Source organism: Grampus griseus (genome assembly GCF_964374135.1).
Source record: "Grampus griseus genome assembly, chromosome: 19".
In the NCBI taxonomy this organism is placed as follows: Eukaryota; Metazoa; Chordata; class Mammalia; order Artiodactyla; family Delphinidae; genus Grampus; species Grampus griseus.
Window position 1 is genome coordinate 25,247,501 of NC_139013.1, and position 26,083 is coordinate 25,273,583.

Here is a 26,083-nt window from a genome sequence, read left to right on the forward strand (position 1 = left end):
TTGCGGACAGGTGACTAAGCAGCCAGGTCTGCCTGGGACGGAGGGCTGTGGGGTGCGCTGGCACCCCAGCCACGGGCAGGGAGGGGACTGCAGCCGAAGCTGCTGCCTGCTGGTGCTGTGTCTTGTTGGGGGCTGGGTGGGCTAGTGGCAGCTCTGATGCTCTGCATGAAACTGGAATAGGTAGGAATCAATCACAAGAACTTGCTGGCCTAAAGGAATTTCATTGTGAAAACGCTGGTAAGGGAAATAAGCCGTACTTAAATTGCTCTTTTTACACACCAATTCTTCATCTAAGTACTATGCTGAAATCTATACCCTTAAAATCAGGAGTGACCAGGGCTGCTCAATAGGGCTCTCCTGGGAAGTCAGGAAGGTTCTGTCACGGATATGCTGTAGACACACATCAGTGTGCTGGGCCTCTCTGAGGTGGGCATACTTCTGCTCTTGCAATATGCAAATTACTTTCTTCCTCTGGCAAAGAAATCCCAGTTGGGAGTTTTAAAAAATAATTGGTTACCATTTATGTATTTTTCTTTCACTGTGCTCAGATAAGAATATTGTTTTGAGGTGTTTTGTTTTGTTTTGTTTTTGCGGTACGCGGGCCTCTCACTGCTGTGGCCTCTTCCGTTGCGGAGCACAGGCTCCGGACGCGCAGGCTCAGCGGCCATGGCTCACGGGCCCAGCCGCTCTGCGGCATGTGGGATCCTCCCGGACCGGGGCACGAACCCGTGTCCCCTGCATCGACAGGCGGACTCTCAACCACTGCGCCACCAGAGAAGTCCCTAAGTTTTGAGTTTTTGATAATCAGATCATAGTGTATAACTGACCATAAAAATCACTTATTTTTCAAAAATTTGTTTTCCAATTACCAAGCCATTTCTTCACAGGTGTCATTTTGCTTTATGACAAGTATCTTTCCTAACACTGACCTTCTCTCTATGGGTCAGGGACCTGCTTCAGATTCCTACTGAGGTGGCCTCACTGATGCTAGTGAAAATCACACCTGAAGTTTTCTGGTTTACTTATTAAGAACATTTCCTGACAGACAAGATCATTAACCACTGTATACATTGTGTATATGTACAGAAATATGCTTTGAGAAAGTACATGCAAATGACTAGGGGTTATTCTATATACTGAATATTTATAGACCTGTAACATTTGTTTCAAAATGTTATAATTTCATTTTTATAAAGCACCAGTGTTTCTCCTTTGTTTAGCTTTTCATAGATTAAATTAGCAATTCGGAAAACCTGATGTCCTAAGGTTTTTTTTTTGTCAGTTTTTTTTTTAACATCTTTATTGGAGTATAATTGCTTTACAATGGTGTGTTAGTTTCTGCTTTATAACAAAGTGAATCAGTTATACATATACATATGTTCCCATCTCTCTTCCCTCTTGGGTTCCCTCCCCCCCACCCTCCCTATCCCACCCCTCTAGGTGGTCACAAAACATGGAGCTGATCTCCCTGTGCTATGCGGCTGCTTCCCACTAGCTATCTATTTTACGTTTGGTAGTGTATATATGTCCATGCCACTCTCTCACTTTGTCACAGCTTACCCTTCCCCCTCCCCATATCCTCAAGTCCATGCTCTAGTAGGTCTGTGTCTTTATTCCCGTCTTACCCCTAGGGTCTTCATGACCTTTTTTTCTTCGATTCCATATACATGTGTTAGCATATGGTATTTGTTTTTCTTTCTGACTTACTTCACTCTGTATGAGACTCTAGGTCCATCCACCTCACTACAAATAACTCAATTTCGTTTCTTTTTATGGCTAATATTTCATTGTATATATGTGCCACATCTTCTTTATCCATTCATCTGATGATGGACACTTAGGTTGCTTCCATGTCCTGGCTATTGTAAATAGAGCTGCAATGAACATTTTGGTACATGACTCTTTTTGAATTATGGTTTTCTCAGGGTATATGCCCAGTAGTGGGATTGCTGTGTCGTATGGTAATTCTTAGTTTTTTAAGGACCCTCCATGCTGTTCTCCATAGTGGCTGTATCAATTTACATTCCCACCAGCAGTGCCAGAGTGTTGCCTTTTCTCCATACCTGCTCCAGCATTTACTGTTTCTAGATTTTTTGATGGTGGCCATTTTGTCCGGTGTAAGATGATATCTCATTGTAGTTTTGATTTGCATTTCTCTAATCATGAATGATGTTGAGCATTCTTTCATGTGTTTGTTGGCAATCTGTATATCTTCTTTGGAGAAATGTCTATTTAGGTCTTCTGCCCATTTCTGGATTGGGTTGTTTGTTTTTTTGATATTGAGCTGCATGAGCTGCTTGTAAAATTTGGAGATTAATCCTCTGTCTGTTGCTTCATTTGCAAATATTTTCCCCCATTGTGAGGGCTGTCTTTTGGTCTTGTTTATGGTTTCCTTTGCTGTGCAAAAGCTTTGAAGTTTCATTAGGTCCCATTTGTTTATTTTTGTTTTTATTTCCATTTCTCTAGGAGGTGGGTCAAAAAGGATCTTGCTGTGGTTTATGTCATAGAGTGTTCTGCCTGTTTTCCTCTAAGAGTTTGATAGTTTCTGGCCTTACATTTAGGTCTTTAATCCATTTTGAGCTTATTTTTGTATATGGTGTTAGGGAGTGTTCTAATTTCATACTTTTACATGTACCTGTCCAGTTTTCCCAGCACCACTTATTGAAGAGGCTCTTTTCTCCACTGTATGTTCTTCCCTCCTTTATCAAAGATAAGGTGACCATATGTGCATGGGTTTATCTCTGGGCTTTCTAAGCTGTTCCACTGATCTATATTTCTGTTTTTGTGGCAGTACCATACTGTCTTGATTACTGTAGCTTTGTAGTATAGTCTGAAGTCAGGGAGCCTGATTCCTAAGGTGTTCTGAATTTAAATGTTTTCTTGGTCTTCGGGAACTTACCTTATTAGCTAAGTAGATCTAAAGTTTGAGTCGGTTACTGCCTGAATTATGTTTGAGAGACAAACTCTAAAAAGACTTGATAAATACATATTTGAACTGATTCTTTAATTCTCTTGGCATATGATTTCAAGTATGTTTTTGAAAGATTAGGTCATCTTAACTCTCTTGAGAGATTCAATTTTCCTTCACCCTACTTGTTAAGTGTTTGTTAGTTTTCAAAGTCAAGAAAATAATAAAAGAGCTTCCTGCCTGGATGTTTTATAGAAGGGCTCCATGCAGTCTGAGTAGGGTCTTAAGCTTAATTTGTTCACTGAACTAGGCTACAGTCTAGTGCCTGGTTATAGAAGAGGACCACATCATCGTCTCCTACTTAAGTAATCAGACTGCTCGGGCACTTGACCTTTGCATTTCAGGTAAGAGTAGATGAGTATTAGTTTAGGGCGTACGGCAGAGGCATAGGTAACCTGTGAGAAACAGTAAACAGAAACGTAAACTTTCCTTTAAGCTTGGTGATTTCCTTATGTATTCATGGATGATTTAGTTTGTTATCTTATTTGGCTTATCCTTTTACTGTAGTTCCAAATAACCCTCTGACAAATGGCAAAAACAAACCAAAAAGGAACACTAGACAAGTTAGTGCTATGAAACTCCTGATATGTTCTGTTTGTTTTGGTTTTGTTTTTGTGGTGGTGGGAAGCCCCTAATCCTTCTACATAAGGACATCATTCCCAACAGGTATACAGGGGACACACTAGTAAATTCTAAAGTTATTTTAAGTGTATTTGTTTTCATGGCATAACAATGGAAAATCTCATTGGATGGGGATTTTAAAGAAGAGTTTCTCAGTCGTGGTCCTGCCTGTGAAACATAAGGAAGCAGCACTATCACTGCTCTGCAAGAACTTTGCCCAGGTCCACTCCCACCCACTTTCTGCTCAGTATGGCAACAGGTCAAAATCATTCATTCCTCACAAGGCCACTTTTTGAATAAATCATCAAGGTGAAATCTGGTAAGTCAGGAACCATTTGGTTATAATTTCCTTAATGAGAAGTACGGCAATGTGGCAAAATGAGGGATTTCAGTTATTTGGGGAACTTCTTTTAATGGATGGTCATAAAAAGGCTGTTTTATTTTTTGAGCTTTTCTCTATCATTTCATCCTCAGATTCAGCCCCAGGGAAAGGTGAAGGGGTAACTTAGCTGATATGCACAATACAGCTCACAGTCCCAGGTTCAGCTTTATTACCTAATAGAAGTCCAATCTCTGGAACATTAAAATTAATTGCTCCAAAGTTTAATTAAAAACACAATTTACAAATATTTAATATCTTCTGAAAAAGCATTTCCAAGTTAAGAATGAAAAAAATATATACATAATATATAATCAAATACCAGTTAGCTTCAAATCCCATCAGGTCCACACTCAGTAACATCAGTCTTTTTAGGTTCTTCAAAATCTGGAAGAAAAAAACCCCCTTCATTCAGTACTTTTTTCCTTTTAATTAGAAAAGGTATGTGAAGGTAAAAAAAAGGGTGACTTGCTAGCCCTTCTTTACTATGTTCCAGGTTACAGACTAGGTGCATCACTGTGGCTTTTTTTTTTTTTTTTGGCAAATGTGTGAAATCTTTATTCCTTAGACAAGATGGAAAGACAATAAATAGTTTATATGTTAACAGCAGAGACAAAACCTTTCAGATGTTACTTGGAGGGGGAAGACCAATGTTTACTTTTACTCACACTTAGCCCTCCACTCTCCCGGAGACACAGGGCACGTACCTTCTGTTAAATCTACAAAGGTGTTTTCAACCACCGGGGAGGGGATGGAAATCCCCATTGCTTTTCGGACTCCATACATGCTTACAATATCACCCGGAGTTACTTGCTGTGCAAGTTCTTTAAGGTTATTGGTCACTTGTTCAGCTGGAAAGAAAAATCAACATAAAGACAGTTCAAGGTACTGAAATGTGGTTCCTTTAGATAACTTAAAAAAAAAAAAAGCCCAATAAATATATAAGTGGCAAAAAATAAACTGTCCATGGTATTCACTTCAGTGTTACTTTATTGTGGTATCACTACTCAGAAATTTTCCCTTTAAGCACCCTTATTCTCCTACCAGAGGTACAACATACCAAGATGCATTTCTCTGTATGAGGGACCCAAGAGACAGATCATGTTGGGAGGGGGTCTGGTGCTCAAACGCTCATTCTGGGCTTCCTGGAGCTCTCTGAGCAGTTTGGTGGTCTCATCAAGTTTCCTCTGGAACACTTCAGCTTCTGTGTGGTAAGAAAAATAACTTACTAAGGACAACATGGACATACTTGTATTTGATCTTGTGCAATAAATTGAGTACTATGCTCTGGGGTTTTGCTATTTATTGGTTAGTCTTCTCTCCTCAAAGGAGTAATCCCCCTCAAATGAAATCAACACCACAGACATGCTTTACTATTCCACTGAAGCATGGCCAGTCAAGATGTTCCTGTAGTGAATGGCTATGTTAATCTGTGCTACTGTGACATTAAATCTTGACTGCCTGTGTCATGAAGTATTTCCTTCAAACCCTCTGGAGACACTTACCTTCCGAGTCAAAAACTTCAACTGGAGCTCCAAAGTTTGCTACTGCTTTCAGTGCTGTAAGCCTGTCTTGATTATTGGAGTCTAAATGCCCTGTTGGTTCGATTTCTGTAATCTGCTTTAAAAAAAAGATTAATTGAGCTTGCTAAGCCCTGACAGTGCTAGAATGAGAAATTAAGAAGATGGCTTGTGTTTGTAAGCCAAGCTATAGAGTTATAATTCTGATGCCTATAAAAACCTTTAAAATGCCATTCCCAAATCCTGGCAAAAGTGTCCATAAATCACACTTCTTGGTAATGGAATGGTGTGTCTTACACAATCTGCATCACTTGTTTCATCACCACTCTAAAGATAAGCCTTGTTACTGCCGACACTGTGAAGCGCTTTTGGTGACTGTGACAAGGCTGCAGTTTCTGAGGTTCACAGGCAGTGTTTCAGTCTATACACTTGCACTCCCCTGTGGTAGATCTTGAACATAATAAGATACTTCCTGGGTCTCCTCCAGGCCCCAAAGCCAGGCCGTAGTATTGCACGGGAGAAACAAAATCCTAAAAGGTGGAATTTTATTTTTGGAATCACAAGACTCAGAGTTTTCCATAACCCCAACACTGCTTTTTAGGAACAGATCAATCCTGACAATGAGTAAACAAAAGTTAATGGTTCCTTTTATACTTTGGTATTGCACTCTCAGCTCGGACAGTCTGAACATCCTATTTCTCTACCGACATACGGGCTAAAAGTGTGTGGCGGAGAAAACCGTATCAGTACATATTGATACTTATGGTTTGCCATTTCGGCTGGGCCCTTACTTCTCTATTCAACAAACTTCTTACCCAGCTTTCTTTCCCATTCTGAAGTTTTCTTTCATTCTTGCCTGCTCACCAAGTACATGACCTTGCTTGGCTCCTCTTTCTTGGAAAATGACAGGATTTTGTCAGTACCATCTACACTACCATCTACATTTGCACCTGTCTTTACTTGATCTCACATCTTCAAGTTTTCTTTCCCTTCAAAGAGCTTACATCTCTCTGATCTTCAATGTCCCAGTTTTCCTCCAGTCATTTAACTCACGGTACCTTTATCTTGTCCCCACCATTTTACTGAAATTACTCTGATTAAGGTTACAAATGACACCTGCTGGTCTCCTCTTACTGGGCTTCTGTGCAGCATCTGACACTGCTGGACTCTTTCCTGCATTAGTCTTCCATGGTTTTCCCACCTTAACTACTGGTCTCTCCAAGGTTCTGTTCTTTGGCCTTTTCCCAGGCTATGTGTTCTGCCTGGACAATCTCAGTCACCTAATACCTACAATAATTCTACCTTGACACCAGTGACTTCCAGATCCACACCTCCATTGATGTCTCAAATCACACTCACCAGCCCCGAAACCAAGTGAAATTTCTTTCCCTGCCAAAGGTGTGCTCCTTTTCCTGTATGTCGAATATGAGCTAACAATACTAATATCTACCTCGTGCAGGTCCTGTCAATTTTAGTTCTACTGTATTTCTCTTTATTGTACATCTTCATTCTCTTCCAATGTATTGTTATCTAAGCAAAAAATTAACTAGCGTAAGTCCCATAGCTTTTCACTGGTCCCCTCCCTCCAGCCCCTCTCTCGCCTCCACATTTGATCACAGCAGTCTAACTTCTAAAATCTCAACTTCTTAAGCACTGCATATATGACTCGTCATCATTTGGTCCTCAATACCTTTCCTCCTCTCTCCAGGTACCCTGTGGTCACTCACTTTCTGGGTGCTCTGCACATGTGCCTTGCCTGCTCAGATCTATTCAGGTCATTACACATGAAGTTCTACCCACTTCACACACCTGGCCCTGTGCTGCAGGAACCCTGTTCATCCTTCTAGACCCAGTTCATCCGGAAGTCCCTCTGTGAGGATCTCCTCAGCTGTCCAAAGCAGCTGGTTTCCCCAACCTGCGTTCCCACAACATGTACATTTATTCTGTACGGTAACTGGCTTTGGCTCCCTTGTTTACGTGCGTGCTTATCTACTGCACTCGCTGCTACTACATTCCCCACAGGCAAAAAAAGTTCTTCGATCTCAGGAGACACTCGATAAATATTTTTCTTTTAAAATAAAAGCTTTATCATTTAGGCTTTTTAGCTTATTCGCCATTTAAATATTTCTTGTAAAGAGTAAAAAATATAATCACCTCCATTTCTTTTGCTGTGTCAAGCATCCTAGTTTGGCCTTCATCTTCAGGAGATGACTATAAGGATAAAGAAAAACACTTTATTAAAAGACATATAAAAAGGCAAATATCAAGGAAAATAGAAAAACATCAAGAGTTTCACGGCAAGATAAAAGGAATAAGAATATGTATTATCAAAATATAATTTTTTAAACCAAAAATGAATTAGATATAATTACTAGCATTTTGAGAGTATTTTGTGAGCCCAGAGTACATATTACTGGTGACTTTAAGACTGACAGTTCTATGACCAATCAAGAAGCACCATACATGTTTAAGAAGATACTTGGTAAATAGCATACAAGGACCTAAATAAATGGAGCCTTATTTTCAGCAATAGGTGGTTGAAATCTCTGACAAAGAGAAGATAGGAGTACTCCAGGGTGTATTCTGCATAAAAAGAGGCAACACTTGCAGACAGCAGAGAATGTAAAATATTCAAATGCTACAGAGAACATGAAAACTTCCCATAATCCTAGTCTTCAGAGATACTGCATATATGAACAATACATGTATCATGCAAAAAAAATCAATCACGATCTGTTATCTTTTCTTGAAAGGTTATACAGTGATTTAACTGATTCCCAGTTTTAAAAAATTATAAACACTGTATTGCTTATATATCACTTCTATCTTAATTTGCTAGTATAAATTCTAAGAGGAACTGCTGGATCAAAGGGCAGAGGAACTTTAAATTTGAAATATATTGCCATATCAACAAAATGAAAGACATGCAATTTTAGTTCAAGACTTTTAATTAATTCAGGTTAACTGCTGGGAAGGGTATAGTAAAAATATTTTTGAATTGATGTAAAGCTGAATGTTTTTTAGGTCATGTGAATGCAGTTTATGTGCTAAGATATAAGACTGTACAGCAGTTCTCACTGAACTTCAGGCGCTGACTCAGCTTTGCTGACAGGTCACCCAAGGACCAGCAGCCACAGGTACAGCGAGGGCAGAGGACAAGGCAACTACAGTCATAGCCACCAGGAAGAGTTATGACCCCCAGGAGATACAGGGTTCCTCTAACTATGGTGACAAGGACATTCTGGAGACCAACTCTCCTCTACACTGAAGGAACACTTTCTGGTTTTAATCTTTGAGCCAGGTCTCTGAATTATCCCAGATTATGAACTATGTCCAACTGAACTGGAGCTAGTTTACAAGTGTTAATACAATACAGCAATGAGGAAGCTTGTTACTTTTTTACTTGAGGCTCCACCACTGTATTATTACTATGTAATAAGGAAAAGGACATTCCCTATCATTTTAGTCAACTTAATGTCAAGCCAGTGAGCAAGACTTCCTTTTTTGTTGGGGCACAGAACACGAGCTGACTTCTGAGTTATAACCCCGTTTTTGATTCCTACGTTTCCAAGATGAGGAGATAAAGACAACCCTCTGGCCCTCACAGACCCTGGTAGCTGAGTTACGCGTTTCCGTTCATTGTCCTCCACCCATGGTCTCCACCCGGGCTGGGCTGTCTTTTCAGCGGAATGGAGTTCAGCTGTCACACTGGTAAATCCCATGGTTTCATAACACTGATGACTAACACCTGAGGGCCAATGATAAATCACTTTCTTTAGCAGCATTCTTACCATCTCCAACTCCTGCAGGGTTCTAGAATGTCCTCCTTTTGTTAAAACATCCAGTAAACTATCTGCCATAACATATGGATAATCTTGGCATGTGGCCAAAAACTCATGGATGCTGAAAGAGAGTGTGTTGGGAAAGTCACTTTCATACAAATCATCTCCACTGGCGTAATCTTCCTATCATAGCCAACTGTTTCATTAGATGCCCTTAATTTATACCCCATGATGTGAAACTTTCCATCTGGACACAACACTGTATTTACATATTTACCAGTGATCAAGTTATCATCACAAGAGAATTAAACAATACCAAGAACACCATGAAAAGGAAATGCTCCTGGGGAAAACTTCAAAGAGAAACAAGACCTCAGTGATGGAGGGGATCAGGGCTCAGCCTCTGGAATTCTTTGCTTCTCCCCTTCACTTCCTCCCTAAGGTGATCGTATTCACCTCAGGACTCTCACATATACTAAAAGACTCTAAAAGTCACACCTCCAGTTTGGACCACACTCTGGACAGCTCCATTTGGAGGTCTAATAGGCTCAAAATGTCCAAAATTGAGTTGCTGGATCTTCCTCCCGAAGTAGTCCTAAAATCTTCCCCTTCTCAGTAAAGAGCAATGTCATCCTTTTAGGCTTGGTCTAAAACCCTGGAGTCCTCCTTGACTTTGCTCTCTCACACCCCACTTCAGTGAGTCAAGAAATCCTCCTGGCTGACTACTGATCCCTTCTCAGCACCTCAGCCACCACTCTCACGGTCCAGTTCTCATCTGGATTATGACAGCTGTTCCTCTGTTTCTTCCCTTGCCCCCCTGCAATCTGTTTTCCACAGAGCAGCCATAGTGCGCCTTTTAAAATTATAAGCCAGACGTGGTCACTACTCTGCTCAAAAGCCACCAATATTTTCCCATCTCACTTAGAATAAAATGCCAAGTCCTTACAAAGATCTACTCCCACCAGTTATTTCCCCTACTCTTCCTGTCCCTTACTGCTCTTCTTGGTCTCTAAATGTGTCAGGCAGGTTCCCACCTCAGGGCTTTCGCACAGCTATTCCACTGGCTGGAATGTTCTTCTTTCAGATGGCAGCAACGCTTGCTTCTTTACTGCCTTCAGTTTTGCTCAATGTTCACTTAGCAAAGCCTTCCTTGACTACCCTATTTAAAACAGCACCCCTCTCCCAATCCTAGCACTATCTTCCTTTACTTCTTTACTTTTCTTCAAAACACCTATTACCACCTGACAGGAGGGCATGGGTCTTTGTCAGCATTGTTTCCCAGGGGAATCCCCAGTATCTAGACGAATGCCTGGAAAATAAGGCACCTGCAATGCCTGTATGTGGCATGCATGGATGAATAATCCAGAAAGAATTTATTCAAGCTGGTGAGAAGAGGTCTAAAGGATATACAAATGGCTTGATCTTAAACCACAGTCACTGACTAAGGACCCCTGCCTTATAAAAACACTGCCGCCACTACCACCATACATATATAGAAGTGAACAATCCCCCCTTTGTCAGAACACCAGGAGACTGGTTAATCTATTGGGTTAAATTCTTACATATGACGAAGTTAACAAAGTGCCAGGGCCCAGGAGGAATAACCCAAGCTCAGTGTCCCACCCCAAGCCAGAATCCCAGTAAATCAGGACATTTCATTATGTTGATGGGATGCAAAGTACCCAACATCCTAAATAAGAACACAAAGTTATCTTCCCACAGAAACAAGAAGGGATAGTTGAGTGTAACTGCAATGGTCTACTGGTACGTGACAGGTCAAACAGGCTTGGATGTGGGTTGCGTTAGGAATCGAATCATGTCCTACCTCTGATCTTGGGGAAAATGGGTTGTGGCTTCCCAAACTGATCAAATTTGGAACAACTCACTGATCCACAAAACTGTTACAGTAAAGCAGGTGGCACGTCAACATTTTGAAGCAACAAGCTCCTGAATTTTAGTAAGCATCTTTAAAAAGATATTTTTGTAAGAATTAAAATACTACAGATGCCAACATCAGAAAATATTAGGGAGATACATTCTTTCTTTAAAATATATGGTCTCTATTAAAGAATGATGATAACTAAGGGTCTATTTAATTACTGTCAATTAAAAAAATTACTGAACACATTTTCTACCAATTGAATAACTCTGTAAGTCTATCAATAGATCACTTATGTATATCAGTATTTTAGGACAATGTAGCACTCAGAATACTGACGAACTGGTGACTCACCTGAAATCACTCGGGAGGTCAGAGTCTTCCCCATAGGTTGAATAGATTAAATCAGAATCGTCCTTGCTGATGTTTGCAAATGTGGAGTCATAATGTGGTGCATAAGAACTGTAGGGTCCATAATTCAAGTATAACACTGTTGATAAAAACACACACAAACAAAACCACAATACCATTCTTTAACTTGTATGTCAATCTATTTTTTTGTTTAGTAAAGATTATTCCCTTCTAACTTTGCTACTTTATTGACTGGCATACAAATTTAGGGTAAACATTTTCTCCAAACATGTATTTGTGAAGTCACAACTCAGGTGAATCTTTGCCCACAAAGCAGAGAGGAAAAAAAAGAAATAACAAAACTCATTTTGAATACTAACACTGATTTTTTCAGGGGCTTCCCTGGTGGCACAGTGGTTAAGAATCCACCTGAATGCAGGGGACACGGGTTTGAGCCCTGGTCCAGGAAGATCTCACATGCTGCGGAGCAACTAAGCCCGTGCGCCAGAACTACTGAGCCTGTGCTCTAGAGCCCGCAAGCCACAACTACTGAGCCCACATGCCACAACTACTGAAGCCTGCACGTCTAGAGCCCGTGCTCCGCAACAAGAAGCCACCGCAATGAGAAGCCCAGCACCACAACGAAGAGTAGCGCCCGCTCGCTACAACTAGAGAAAGCCCACGCACAGCAACAAAGACCCAACGCAGCCAAAAATAAATAAATTTAGGAAAAAAAATACTGATTTTTCAGTTTCTTAATAAAATAGCTAATTAATGTTGCAAAAATACCATAAAGAGAGTGCTTCTTTTCCTCAGCTCCTTGAGAAAGAGAGAAGAGAAAAAACTTGACTACCATGTGGGAGCCTTACCTGGAGTTACCTTGTTCCTTTTATCTTCTTTGAACCCCTGCAAAGTATTCACTCCAGACTGAAGTCTTCCAGTCGTCATTCCCAGTCTCACAGGGCAGTAGCCTGGTTCTAAAACATAAGAGTGAGCACGGTGGAGGCAGCTCATGTGGCAGTGATCCAGATGGCGCTCTCACTCAGCGTCTGTGCGCACACTGCTTCATGCCATTCACGTGACTCTGGGCAGCCCTTGCTCTACCCATTTTTAACATAAGAAAATCTGAGCTTAGAAAGGCAGGAACGTACGCGGACCAAAATCTGGTCCTTTTCATTATACTCTACTGCATCCTGGAATTCTTTATAATCATGTTGCACTTCACTTTAAAAAACATGTTTAAAGTTTTTTAAACATGGACTTTTAAAAAATTTTTCTTTTGGCCACACCCCGCAGCATGTGGGATCTTAGTTCCCCCACCAGGGATCAAACCTGTGCCCTCTGCATTGGGAGTGTGGAGTCTTAACCACTGGACAGCCAGGGAAGTCCTGAAGGTCGGATCTTTTAATGTTAAGATGATGCAAGTAAACCAGTAGAAAAGGTCAAGTAAAAGACTAAGGGAAAATACATGATTAAAGACAAGAACTCATAATATATTCAGGGCAAGTTAATCTGAATTAATCTGAGGCAGACTTGCACTGCAGGGAAGAGTAGTCTTTAAAGATGTGATGTCTGTAAACCAGGAACGAACCCCTGTAATGATGCTAGAAATCTGTGATACAAGCATAAGAACTGAGAAGGATGGTATCAGGAGAAAACGTGGTCTCTAACAAATTCCAACAGAAAGGATATTTTCTCTTGAAGAAGAGACAAGATGATTTTTGTAGCATGACCACCCTGGAATAGAGTCTACTGCCACATGTGATCAGTGTGATAAAATAAACGCACTTGAGAGAAACTTCAAACACCTAAATCAGATCTTCTGGAATTTGGTGTCCTAATTGGTACTAGTGCCTCCAACCAGGAGGATGGAGCTGAGACAGGGACATCTTCTGCCTTAAACCAGTAAACTGGCCTCCTGGGGGAGCTGCTGTGTGTGTGAGGAGTCAGGTCAGCGCTGGCCACATTTGATAATGCCTACAGAAGCAGGAAATCCAGAAAACCAGACCAAGAGCAGAGACCAGACCCCAAGTACAAAGAAAGGGGCAGATCTTAAGGTGTGACCTAAATCAACTTAGCTGCATCACCACATTTTCATCACGGCTATACTACAGAGAGCAATACTCTCAATCCTGTGGCATTTTCTTTTTTATTTTTCTCCCCTGTGGCATTTTCTTTGACCCAAGACCCTAAAAAGTTCGTATGAAAAGTTCATATAAAAGTAAAAAATGAGTTTTGTTCTGAAAACATAGCACCAGTTCCTTTTCTTCTAAGTAAGGAGGCTATTAATGTTCTCCGTCAGCATTTCAAGAGTGGAATGCAATGCTCAAAGAGAACACTGACAGGCTTGCGTCAAATGCATCAAGCTCTTCTCTGCTTCAAGGTGTTTTTTTTACCTGTCATTCCCCAATCCCTTACCCACCATTTTGGGATCAACCTAAACATCTCTTAAGGAAGCCCTCTCTGACCCCCAGACACGAGACAGATATATCCTGTTACTACTCTGCCGCTCTTTTCCTCTGATGTACTGATTCATGGTGGACAAGTTGCCATCTCTGTACATGATTCTTTTTGTTTGTGTCCTCCTTTCCCCACTCCACAGAACGTAAGGGGGACTTGTCTCTTCTTGTGTTGCTCCCTTTTTACACCTAGCTCCACCTCAAGCTTCTAAGACAGTGTCTTGCTCATGGCAAACAATAAATAATGGAGACTATTTCCTGAAGTGCAGGAATTTTGTCATTATTCATTTTTGTATCTCCAATTAACTCTCTCCTAATGGTAGTATGAAAACAGATATTTATAAAATATTCTCATGCTTATCACATGATTTTCCCCTCAGATGAATGACATAAATTTCCCATTCTTACATCAAGGTTTAAAATATTCCCTATACTACTTCCACTAAAATATCATTTGAGAAAATGTAAGTATGACTTGAGTTTCTAAAATAGTGATCCCCAACCTTTGTAAACTTTCTATCAACCACAGTGAAAGATATGTCATTAACTATATATTATTCCATTCCCATTAAAGTACTACATGGCATATATATTCATTTTATTCCCTGAAATTAAAAAGTCAAGTTAAATTTATTATGCCATAGTCTGAGGGTTTTGAGATACTTCAAGAAATAACTGAGCCTTTATACCAGAGTCTCTTAAAACCAGGGCTAGAAATGACTGCCTAATATTTTGGCTTTGTTAATGGTGGGTATGATACTCCAGGCACTTTATATTTTAAAGAAAACTTGATCTGTAGTGTACTTATTTGGGATGAAATAAAGTTAGGCTAGCTGTTAGCGTGAAGTACACCATGCCTAGCCAAGTTCTTTACGGATGATGATACAGTTAGGTTTATCGATATTCAGACTTGTTGCTTTAAAATGTTAACCCGGGTTACTGCTCTTTTCCAAATTAGCATCAAGTTCAAAGTTCATGCACAGTCTAATTCTGTGAACTTACCTCCTACAACAGGATCCACAGGATGGAGAAGTCCCAATGTTGTTGTTCCATCTGGTTTCCTCCTTTCAAATTCACACTGCAATGACCCAAAGTATTCAAATGGCATGAACAGTTTTATATACCATATGTACATATGCTGCTCATCAGAAAACCTTACCTTAGTTTAGTCAAGCTAATATTACAGGTAGCGATCATCACTATACTCAGATATCAACTTTCACACCTGTCTCCATGCACACAGGTGTTGATGGGTTAAAGAAATGAAGGTTAGAGCAATCTCAGAATTTTGAAGAGCTGTGTGGGTCCTTAAGGTCACCGAGTTCTGTTCACTCTATTAAAAAAGGATACTGAAGGCCAGGGAAGGGGAGTGACTTGCCCAAAGTCATGTATTAATTCATTTGGTTTTAGAACCAACGTGCTATACAATATGACTTGAAAAGACCAGTACGTAAATGTTTTCTTTGTAAGCTTTAAGTCTGTGGTTCATTTTCCAACTTTAGAACACATTAACATCACTTAAAAAAACAAACAAACCCAAATCCCTTTATCCAGTAACAGAGGACAATACTATATACTTTACAAACCAAGTATATTATTACTTTTTCTTTTTGTGAGTGTTCTCCTTAAGAACTCTATGGCAGATATGGATTAAAAGGACACAAGCAACTTAAAAACTGTAAGTTTCAGACAACCCGAATCAGTAGGTAATGAAACGAAAGGAAAAGCTTGATCACCTGACTATTAACGAGCCGCCTGGTCAGCTTTCCTCCAGATTCCTTAACAATGCGGTCAATCTGCTCCTGCTCTCTTTCTACATTATTGCTTTTAAATTTATCTTCAAGTACATCTTTGTCTTTCCTGAAAACACACATTAGTACTAAGTAAAAAAAAAAAAAGATAAGATGAAAACATTAAAATGTAATTCCAAATATGAATACAACTGAAGTGGAGAAATTTGCGCTACTGACACCAATTAAAACTTTGTTCCTTAATGACCTGGTAAGGGGCCCTAATAACACACCAACAGTAAGGCAAACCAAGTAGTTGGCTAGTTCCCTCCCTTTTTGTGTCCAGTGTTACTTGCTCTAAACGTTTTTCTTAGAAGATTCACAAAAATGAAACTCCACCTCAAATATGTTTTAAAAGGGGAGGGGCATACAATTTGTATTTATTAAGTTCAATATTTAAAATTAAAATAAATGTACATTTAAAATGTATAAATCTTAGAAATATAACAAAAACTTGTCACAAGTTTACTTTCTTTGCATTATGACAGCAGAAATCGCACACTGCTAACTAAACCCTTCTCCCAGAGTTGACAGCGAGGTGCTGGGCATCAGAGTAGGCAGTGGTGTGAGCAGGATATACACGACTGCGTCCGGCCATGCCAGCTGCTGCCCAGTAGGACCAGTGGCTCATTACTGCTCCTACCAGCTGACACTGAGTGGAAAACATGCACACATCTCAGCGATAGCCCATCTGTTTAGAAGGTAGCTTTAACTGTGCTTAGGCTTAAGTACGGTCTGAACTCCTTTGTGGAATGAAATAATGAATACACTTTTTTCTTAAACAAATAGTTCTACTAAAATAAACTCACAGACAATTATGAGTCCCTAAAGGTAATTTACTGGTTTTAAAACTACTTTCATACAGAATAGACATTCAGAACTATTTTCTGAACTGTGTTTGGACAATTCCATATAATGCTTTGCATGAGAAGAAGGGTATCAAATCATCAAAATGGACTTTCAGGACAAAACCCAACCAACCATGGACCCAAGGCAGGCCCCCAATCAGTATTTTCTCCCGATACTGGTGTGAAAAAGACAGCTTAACCTTAATATTCCAAAGATTCTTTACTTTTTATTTTCCTTATTGGGACTCTTGAAGCCTTGTGCCTCAGTGTCTCCAGAGTCTTCCCTCTCTCTTGGCCAGCAGCCGCTGTCCTCCCCACTCTGCGAGGTGTCTGTTCTATCTTTCTGCTTTCGACTTTTTTGCAAGTCTGCCATGAAGTCTATGCTCTGCTTCAGGCTCTGAATTCTCTCCTAAAAATATTCAAGAATATTCTTATTGAATGTTTGTCATTCATTTTGAAAGTAATGCATTTTTTCCCCCACAGAGTTTGCACTTATCCTGTTATTAACTAGGGAAGAAAAACAATTAAATGTAATCATACCAACAGAGTAGAATATTTAGGAACCAGGACAATAAAGTCTATTCCTTCAATGCAGATAATTTCCAACGTAAGAGAATGCTCTATAACTTTGCTGCATTATCAAAAAGTTCACAGAAGAGAAAGTGTGAATAAATACTAAGTATTCTTTGCAGTACTAAATTTAAAAAGTAAAATTTAGTTTAATAGGATGTTAAAGTTTTATATTTAACAGAATGGTTTTATCTTCTGAAATTTAAGAATTATCAGGTATTTAAAACCTAGAGCATGTGAACATGTGAAGATCCCTTACATTCTGGTATCCTGGGATAATCAATGATGATTCTGGCATTTTTCTCTGTGTGAAAACATGCCTCAAGGAGAATAAAAAGGCTGCTAGCATAGTTTCTTTTTCAGAGTGCATAATGTTCTAACCAAAGAAGTACTGTTTCTGTTTTGTGAAACATGCTGAATTTTCCACTGCATTGATACGCTGTGAAATTTTCATGGTGGTTAAGGACTTGAGGTTTCTGGACAAATGTTAAAGAGGCAGATTTGTTCCCAGTGACTGTTCTGCGTTTTATTTCTGAGTGTTGTCACTGGATAAAATATGGACTGCAGTCTCCTCAGGGCTGCACAGCAACAGCAGGGAAGACTTCTGTGGAATAATAGAAACTAGAACTGGAAGGGACCAGAGGTCATTCAAATAAGAACAGTGTAGTCCAGAAATGCTAAATGACTCACCTAAAGTCACAGAACCAGTGACCAAGACCAGGCCTCTTGTCTCTCACGATGGGGACTTTCCTCATCATACTCTGCTGTATTAGCAGTACAGACTGAGAGCCTCAAGAAATGAACCCTGCTATTTTTACTGGACTATAATTTTAAAATAATCTTAAAACTATTTAAGCAATATATTTTATGGTAGACAAAGACATGAGTAGAGGAGAAAATAAATACCTTGTTAATTTATTATCCGGAGAGGAAAAGTGTTAACAGGTTTAACATTCTAGTATTTTTCTAAGCATTACACATATTAGCAAATCGGAATTATAATGAACATTTTGTAACAAGCAAAGTTTCTTTTTTTTTTCAGTTAATGAACTGCAAGTATCTCCCTTCTGTATCATAAAATATTCTTAACAACTGTATAGTATTTCATCCCAGTGCGTCTCATGGTTTAATTAACGACCCTTACTGGACATTTAGCTTATTTCCAAGTTTCTCCTATTATAAATAAAAGTCTCCAGGAATCTCTATCTCTTTAGAATAAATCCTAGGAGTAAAAATACTAGGTCAAAGGGAATGAGTATTTTTAAGGCTTCTGATGTGTACTACCAAACTGCTTTCTAGAAAAACTGTAACAATTAATAGTATTTGAAAGTTTCACCAGTGTTTGAAATTTTCTCTGAATCCCTGGCAAACTGATTAGTACCATTAAAAAAAAATTACTAATTTGATTTTTAAAAACAGGTCTTATTTTAATACACACTTAAAAAATACTAGTGATTCTTTCTGTGTGCATTTACTGGCCATTCGTGTTTCCCCTTGTGCATGTCACTTAAGCCACTTCTTAACTCATCTATTTCTAGCACCTGCAACGGAGGTTGGCACATAGTAGGCACTCAATAAATGCTGGTTAAATGAATGGGCTTAGATCACAAAGTTCTCAGTAACCTATTTAATTTCCATTCTAGAGTTTTATAAAGCAGAACCTACATTTAATAATGTTTTCAGATTTTTAGAAAAACATAATATGCATAAAATTAAAATAATTCAATTAGAGAAATTTTCTAAATTTCAACACAAGTCATGGAAAAAAATTGAGTTTAATTAATTTTAATTTGAAAGCAATGTCTTTCTTTTTTGGTAACTAAAATGTCTCCAAATCAGCATACTGTTTATTAATTCTCAATTTTACAAATGTCTAAAGGGTTTGATTCTTTGCCATTAATAACAGCTAACACCTACTGAGTGCTCACTCACATAGCAGGTATAATTTTATAAGGTAAGTACTACTGTTATGCCATTTTACGTGATGGGAAAAAGGCTGAGAAAGGTTACATGGCCTGCGTAAGATCACACAGAGTCTCAATAACACAGCCAGGACCTGAACCTTGATTAGTCTGATCCAAAGCCACTATGCTATGAATAGTACTGTTTATACTATAATGCAGCATTTAGTATTTGGGAGATCAAAAGAATTATTCTGCATATGTCCACTTTTTATAAAAGTAACACATCTAATAGTCACCTAATAGTCACTACTTGTGTGTAACTGAAAAAATGATGAATGACTGCTCTACAATCTTTACACTGAATTCAAAAACAGTTATCTTTGAAAAGACACCATTAACGGAAGGGTGTACTGGGCTCTCTTGGGAGATGTGCTATTAAAAGAGTAATTCAGAAGGTCTAAATTTAAACATTTAAAAATCACTACTGTAAGGGTCTCTCCCATCTAGGGTGGAGAGAACAGTCAACAGGAAGCTATAACACAGGATGCGTAGGGCTCCTCAACAGGAAGAGATCTGAAAAAAGGGAAGACAACAGAGAGAGAAAAGGGAAAGTGGAAAAGAAAGGTTTTCTTCCTGTGCTTCCAGCCATCCCATCCCCAATAAAATACAAGAGATACTGGAGTCGTTTACATGTTATATTAACTACATTATTTAAAGATGAGGAAACAGTGGTAGATCAAAGTTGAAAATTTTACTTGTATATGTTATGTTTGCGAATTAAACTTTATCCTAAAAATTCAATGTACATATTTTGGAGTGACTAAACACTGCATTTGTTGGGTGCACTTTTACTTCAAATACAAAAACAGCAAGTATTTGCAGGTTTTTAAAACTGGAATATGGCTTGGTTCTGGATTCTGAGTTTTTCTGCAAAGAATGGGATAAACATTTTATATTCTCCTTTCCTCTGCATATTTTGCCAAAGATGGGTAACTGGCTTACATTACAGTTTCCCAAGTCTCTAGGAAAGGGTGGGAATTGATGTTGTCTAAATATTAGGAGTGCAAGAATGAACATTAATCCAAATGTTTTTCTTTCCTCCGTTAAGTGGATACAAGAATCTTTCAGAGCCAAGCACACAGACACTAAGACATCTGCGCACCAAGGCAATTCTTTAAATGTAAAACTGTGATACAAATGATCACATTTGATATAAAAACTGGAAAACCATGTGCATCTACACATGACTCATTTCTACTATTCTCTAATTCCCTTGAATTTGAACCCGAGCCCTTGATTCTGATTTCTTTCTCCTCATACCCACTCATTTCTCTTTGCAAAATCCCTCTCACATCTTGTTCTTCTTGATCTCCTCCTTACTCTAGCTCTTTCTAAAATCAGCACATTAATGCTAGCAATTATCTTTGAGATCTCAGATTAAACCTTCTTCTCTACAGATAAGAACACTGAGGCCCAGGGTGGTTAATGGGCCCAGGGTGGGCCAAGGTTCAAAAGTTAGTGGAAAAGAGCTAAAACTAGAACTCAGTCTTCTGACTTCCCGCTGTGATAAGGTGCCAGGTTTGTCTCAGTTAATTTTCCATCCTATGCAGAGTTGTGAGTAAAACCTCGAAAGACGTGATTTATCTTGTGAGCTCTCCTCTTCTCCCAGCAGATGCACATGATCACCTCAATTTGCCCTTCAAGGTCATTCATCAGCCATCACTCTGAGATGAGACTCCCGTCACTTTCTGCCACTATCTACAGTATCTCTGTTTTGAATAAGTTATCAGATTAAGCTCCCTCATGAAGCTTGATGATGATGATGTGTCTGCGTCTCTGCACACGTTTCTCCCATGTCAAATGCCTTACTATGTGCAACAGTTCTTATCCTTCAAAGGAAAGTCTGCTCCTGTGGGGAGGTGGCTTTGAGACAATTCCAAATTATCGTTCATTTGTGTATTTTGTTTCTTTCTACTCGAAGAAGTTCCTGTGCTTCACCAGAACATTAGATTCCATCCCTACAAAGGGAAATAGAGAGCTTTCCTTCTAAAAGGTCTCATAATTCATGTAATCTATCCTGTCCTGGAATTCATGTTGATGTTTGTTTCACAGCCAATGTAAGTCTATCTGGTGAATACCAACTCAAGAGCCTCTTAAGTAAATAATTACAAGTGACTGCCAATATTTATTTCTATCAATTCCAAATGAGAATCTTCCTGCTTTAATTTTCTTTTCTATGTTAAAAATTTTTTTTCATTTAATATTTCCTACTTTTAATATCATCTGCCTATAAAATAAAACCAGTACTGTATTGGATCTGTATCACTATAACCAAAAAACAAAGGGATATAGATTTTTATAACAATTATTATTTATGACAAAGAATTTCCTTTACCTGGCTAAGAATTTTCATCCCTGAGTGCAATAGCTTCTTTGCAGCTTTATAATAAATGGTCTCTGGTTTGTTGTAAATCATAGCATTAGTACACATTAGTTTGAAGTTATCCTGCAGAGAAAATATTAGGAAGAAATACGTTAAAATGAAACAAAGTACCCTCCTGTCCTGTTTGAAATCATGCAGGTCTTCAAGAAATTAAAAACAACCACCACCACCAAAAAAACCCCCCCAAAACAAAAACAAACCAACAAAACCCGCTCCCATCCTTTTACTGTTTACTAAGCAACGTTAACAGCAATTTATTAAGTTTTAAAATTCACTAACAGGGCTTCCCTGGTGGCACAGTGGTTAAGAATCTGCCTGCTAATGCAGGGGACATGGGTTCGAGCCCTGGTACAGGAAGATCCCACATGCCGTGGAGCAACTAAGCCCATGCGCCACAACTACTGAGCCTGCGAGCCACAACTACTGAAGCCCACACACCTAGAGCCCATGCTGTTCAACAAGAGAAGCCACCACAATGAGAAGCCCGCACACGGCAACGAAGAGTAGCCCCTGCTCGCCACAACTAGAGAAAGCCCACACGCAACAAAGACCCAACGCAGCCAAAAAAAAAAAAAAAGAAAGAAAAAACTTAAACTTAAAAAAAAATTAAAAAAATAAAACGCACTAACAAAACGAATACTGCTAAATTAAATATCCTACTACATTCCTTTCCAAATTCTTAAACATTCTATAGTAACTATATAAATTTTAGATCCCGAGATAAAATTTTAAAATTGGTTTCTTCAGTACAATCTTATTGCACAAAAAAAGAATTAGAAGAAAATACTTCTATCTTAATTTAATAATTTTAACTGTGTACTTCATTTAATTAAAAAATATTCTTAGTTTTAAAACAAACATCTTAATTCTCCAGTTATGAGTTAAATGTTTTACTTCAGATCCTGACTGAAAACTGGGACAATATTAAATTATCACAATATTTCCTACCAGATTCAAATTAACTGAGCAAAAATGGCGAAACATTTACACTAATTTTCTTTTAAGTGTTTGGATACTGTTATAAGCTAAACAGAATTTGCAGAATGTTGCAAAATCATGCCAACCTGAAATAAACCATACAACCTCAAAGAGTTACAACATGTAACTGCAGTAGGCAAATTATCAAAACTGTACTTTTGGTTTAAATTTCAAAGTATGCACATGTGCTGGGGAACTCAATCCCACTGCATATTTTCATGGTTAAGTAATTTTTACATTGTATAAACGTGAGGGCGATTATGCCAAGGCCTTGCTAAGTTAAAATGATAAAAACCCAACAAAAAATAATCTGAGCCCCAAACTCCTCCTCTGAATTTAAAACGAAACATTCAAGCCCCATTATTTAATAACTAGTGATGACAGCTTAGAACACTTAATGTAATGAAGATAGGTAGACTGAATATTATTTAAAAGCATATGAGAAGACTGTTCAAGGGTCACAATAAATTTGATATTAAATTTAAAGGAGATGAAACGAAGTATATGTGGCTCCTCAGTTCTTGGCCAAGTCTCTAATCAGTTAGGATTTTGCTCGGTCCTGGATCCCTAAGAATCTGATGAAAGCTATGGATCCACTCCTCAAGCACATACATGTAATACAAAGGTGAACACAAAATTTTCATGTCATTTTATAAGGTTCCTGGTCCCCCTAGAGGCTCATCCATGGCTACCCAAAGGACCCCAGGTTAAGAACCCTTTTACAGATATTCTGAAAAGCTTCCATTCCATTAAGAATTATTAAACATATATTTGGGGGTAGGAGAAGCAAATGAGGGGAGACACTAGATGACTATTACACTAAATGACCATTGGTCTCTAACTGGCAAGAGAGTACTGGACTATTCTGATTGCAGGTCTGATCTGTTAAGGCAATTTGTAGATTCCATGAATCTTAACTGCCACGTGCTAGGCTTTACTGGACTTTTGTGTAATGGCACTTCATCATTCATAAAGCTGAATGACCTTTCTGCATACTTTTCATGTAATAATAAAAAAAAACCTTGAACAGCCTAATGAGCTGGATAAGCTAATAAATACTACATTGGGCTATTGAATTTTCCTGAGAAAAAAGTGTAGTAATGTAGAAAACTCCAAAAAGTTAAAAATACTTGTTCACTTCAATTATGATAAATCTTGACCATAGCTCAAAAACACTTAGGGGGCATACTTCTAGTCCCTCATGTCATCATAAGGAAAAGATCCAAGGAAAACTATTCACAAAAAGGAAAAAAAACTGTGAAAAATTTTCCATTAAGCAATATATAAGGTCCGAAATATGCTGAAATAAACAGTTCTAGCCTAATTTTCACCAGATGAAAAGTTGAGAAAAGTTTCCATTTCTTTGAATACAAGAGAATACAATTCAGGTTTTTCAGAGTGAAATATTATCTATACATTCAAGTTGATAGTAAAGACAGAACTAAATGGTAGTGTTATAAATTTCAACCGATCAACGTGGATGAAAAAAAAAGAGACCAAGTAAACGTTTACTGTCTTATTTTCCTTCTGTAACTGATTAGGGTCTAGCCTTTAGGTCAGGTGAACGCTACAATGTTCAACCAGAAAAAACAAAGATAGAATAGATATTATCTAAACCAGTTAAGTTTGTAATGGTTTGTTACAGAGCAAATTAAAAAAGAAGACACATGGTTCCTTTTCTTCGGATGACTAAAATGTAAAGTATAGCTCTGAAACCAACATATATACCAAGGCTATTTAAAGATGGAAAAAACTTCAACTATAACATTAGGCATATGTATCATCTTGGTAGCTTGTAGGTTCTTTACTTGTAATTTATAAATTTCTCTCTTCTTAAAGTTGAAGAAAATATGCTAAACAAGTATAGCCGAAGTGAACACAGGGAGCAACTGACTTTCATCAAACTAGAGAATGTAATTAAACTTATTTATTTTTTATTTTTATTTTTGGCTGCGATGGGTCTTCATTGCTGCACGCAGGCTCCCTCTAGTTGTGGCGAGCAGGGGCTACTCTTCGTTGCGGTGGCTTGTTGCGGAGCACAGGCTCTAGGCGTGTAGGTTTCAGTAGTTGTGGCACGTGGGTTCAGTAGTCGTGGCTCGTGGGGTCTAGAGCACAGGCTCAGTAGTTGTGGCTCACGGGCTTAGCTGCTCTGCGGCACGTGGGATCTTCCCAGACCAGGGCTTGAACCCGTGTCTTCTGAACTGGCAGGCAGATTCTTAACCACTGCGCCGCCAGGGAAGCCCCAAGAAAATGTAATTAAACTTCTGTTTAGTATTTCTAGGCAAGCCAATTTATTCTGTATTAGGAAGATGTCTAGAAATAGAAAAAGAAACTACTCTAAATCAACTTCCATTAAAATACTGACTATTCAATATCTTGTTAATAGCCTATAATGGAAAATAATCTGAAAAAATATATAACTGAAGCACTTTGCTGTACACCTGAAACTAATACAATATTGTTAATTATACTTTAATTTTAAAAAATCCATTTTACCTGCATTGATCTGAAATTAAAAATCAAACATCTTTTCATTTTAAAGGTTGAGAAAATATTTTATAGAATGCATGAAATTAAAAATTTTACCAAAACCCACAAAATAATAAAAGACAGCAGATGGCTTATTTTGTCTGGTTTTTTAATCACCAAGCTCAAAGATGTTTTCTAAGACAAAAAAATACAGATTTTAGGTATTAAAATAAACTTGAGAAAGATTCTGAATACCAGACGTGCAGATTTCTGCCAGGATTTTTGTACATATAGGATCCAAAAGTTTGACTCTCAATTGAATAGGTATGTTACTTTGTAGCACAGCTCAGTCTATTTCTCCAACACGAGGTAAGTAGCTAGAGTTACCTTTAGTTCTTCTATGGACTGGTAATCATTGTTCTTGATCTTTTCTTTCATGGTACTAAAATCCATTGGGTGTTTAATGATCATGGAGTAGCCGGGAGCAATAAAATCAGTCACAGGAAATGAAAAGAAAGCACTTGGGTCTTTCCTGTGAAGACAGGAAAAAGGCAATTTTATTTCTACCACAAACAAATCTACTGGTCAAGGAGCATGAGTCAGAGGAAACCCTTCAGATGTAGAATTTGTAGTAGGCTAATGCGTTTTTCACTGAAAACTGAAGTAACAATTTTAAAGACTACTAACTATTTAATAAGGTTAAGATGCTTTACATATAAATTGTACCCTTAAGACAGAGAATCTTTTAAAATATGCAGCTTAATTAATTCACAGCATCTCCAACACAGGGAAAGATGAAACAAAATAAGAAATCTAGATTAACTAACCAATATCTTGTACTCTGGAAGATTAGTACTATGTATTTTTATCAATCATAGAGGAAAAAGCAGAAACAATAACAATGAATGCACACCTGCAATCTTCCATGTTGGTTTCTAATTAGGCTTGGACTCTTGGGCCACAGAGCTGTTGCCTCCTCACGAGTACAGCTGGCCCTCTGTATCCGTGGGTTTCTCAATGTGGATATGGAGGGCTGACTGTATTCACTGGACTGCTGTCATTTTATATAAGGGACCTGAGCATTCTTGGATTCTGGTATCTACGGGGGCTCCTGGAATCAAT

General features: G+C 38.5%; 1 protein-coding gene across 3 annotated transcripts in view; it reads right to left on the reverse strand.

Annotated features, from left to right (window-relative positions):
* Nucleotides 1–4,015: 4,015 nt before the first annotated feature.
* Nucleotides 4,016–26,083, reverse strand: part of BRD7 (bromodomain containing 7) — a 38,479-nt gene continuing 16,411 nt past the window's right edge. Inside the window, exons 5-17 of one of the 3 annotated variants that reach the window (XM_082676638.1) lie at nucleotides 25,349–25,493; nucleotides 21,467–21,577; nucleotides 16,822–17,006; nucleotides 15,696–15,819; nucleotides 14,962–15,037; nucleotides 12,370–12,477; nucleotides 11,504–11,639; nucleotides 9,280–9,391; nucleotides 7,643–7,699; nucleotides 5,474–5,585; nucleotides 5,029–5,172; nucleotides 4,676–4,819; nucleotides 4,016–4,355 (exon numbers count right to left, since the gene is read on the reverse strand). In XM_082676638.1, coding sequence (XP_082532764.1) covers nucleotides 4,300–4,355; nucleotides 4,676–4,819; nucleotides 5,029–5,172; nucleotides 5,474–5,585; nucleotides 7,643–7,699; nucleotides 9,280–9,391; nucleotides 11,504–11,639; nucleotides 12,370–12,477; nucleotides 14,962–15,037; nucleotides 15,696–15,819; nucleotides 16,822–17,006; nucleotides 21,467–21,577; nucleotides 25,349–25,493 — 1,510 coding nt within the window. In that variant the 3' untranslated portion in view covers nucleotides 4,016–4,299. Of the gene's footprint in view, nucleotides 4,356–4,675; nucleotides 4,820–5,028; nucleotides 5,173–5,473; nucleotides 5,589–7,642; nucleotides 7,700–9,279; nucleotides 9,392–11,503; nucleotides 11,640–12,369; nucleotides 12,478–14,961; nucleotides 15,038–15,695; nucleotides 15,820–16,821; nucleotides 17,007–21,466; nucleotides 21,578–25,348; nucleotides 25,494–26,083 lie in introns of all 3 variants that reach the window. The other 2 variants (XM_082676637.1, XM_082676639.1) reach the window with 2 other exon arrangements.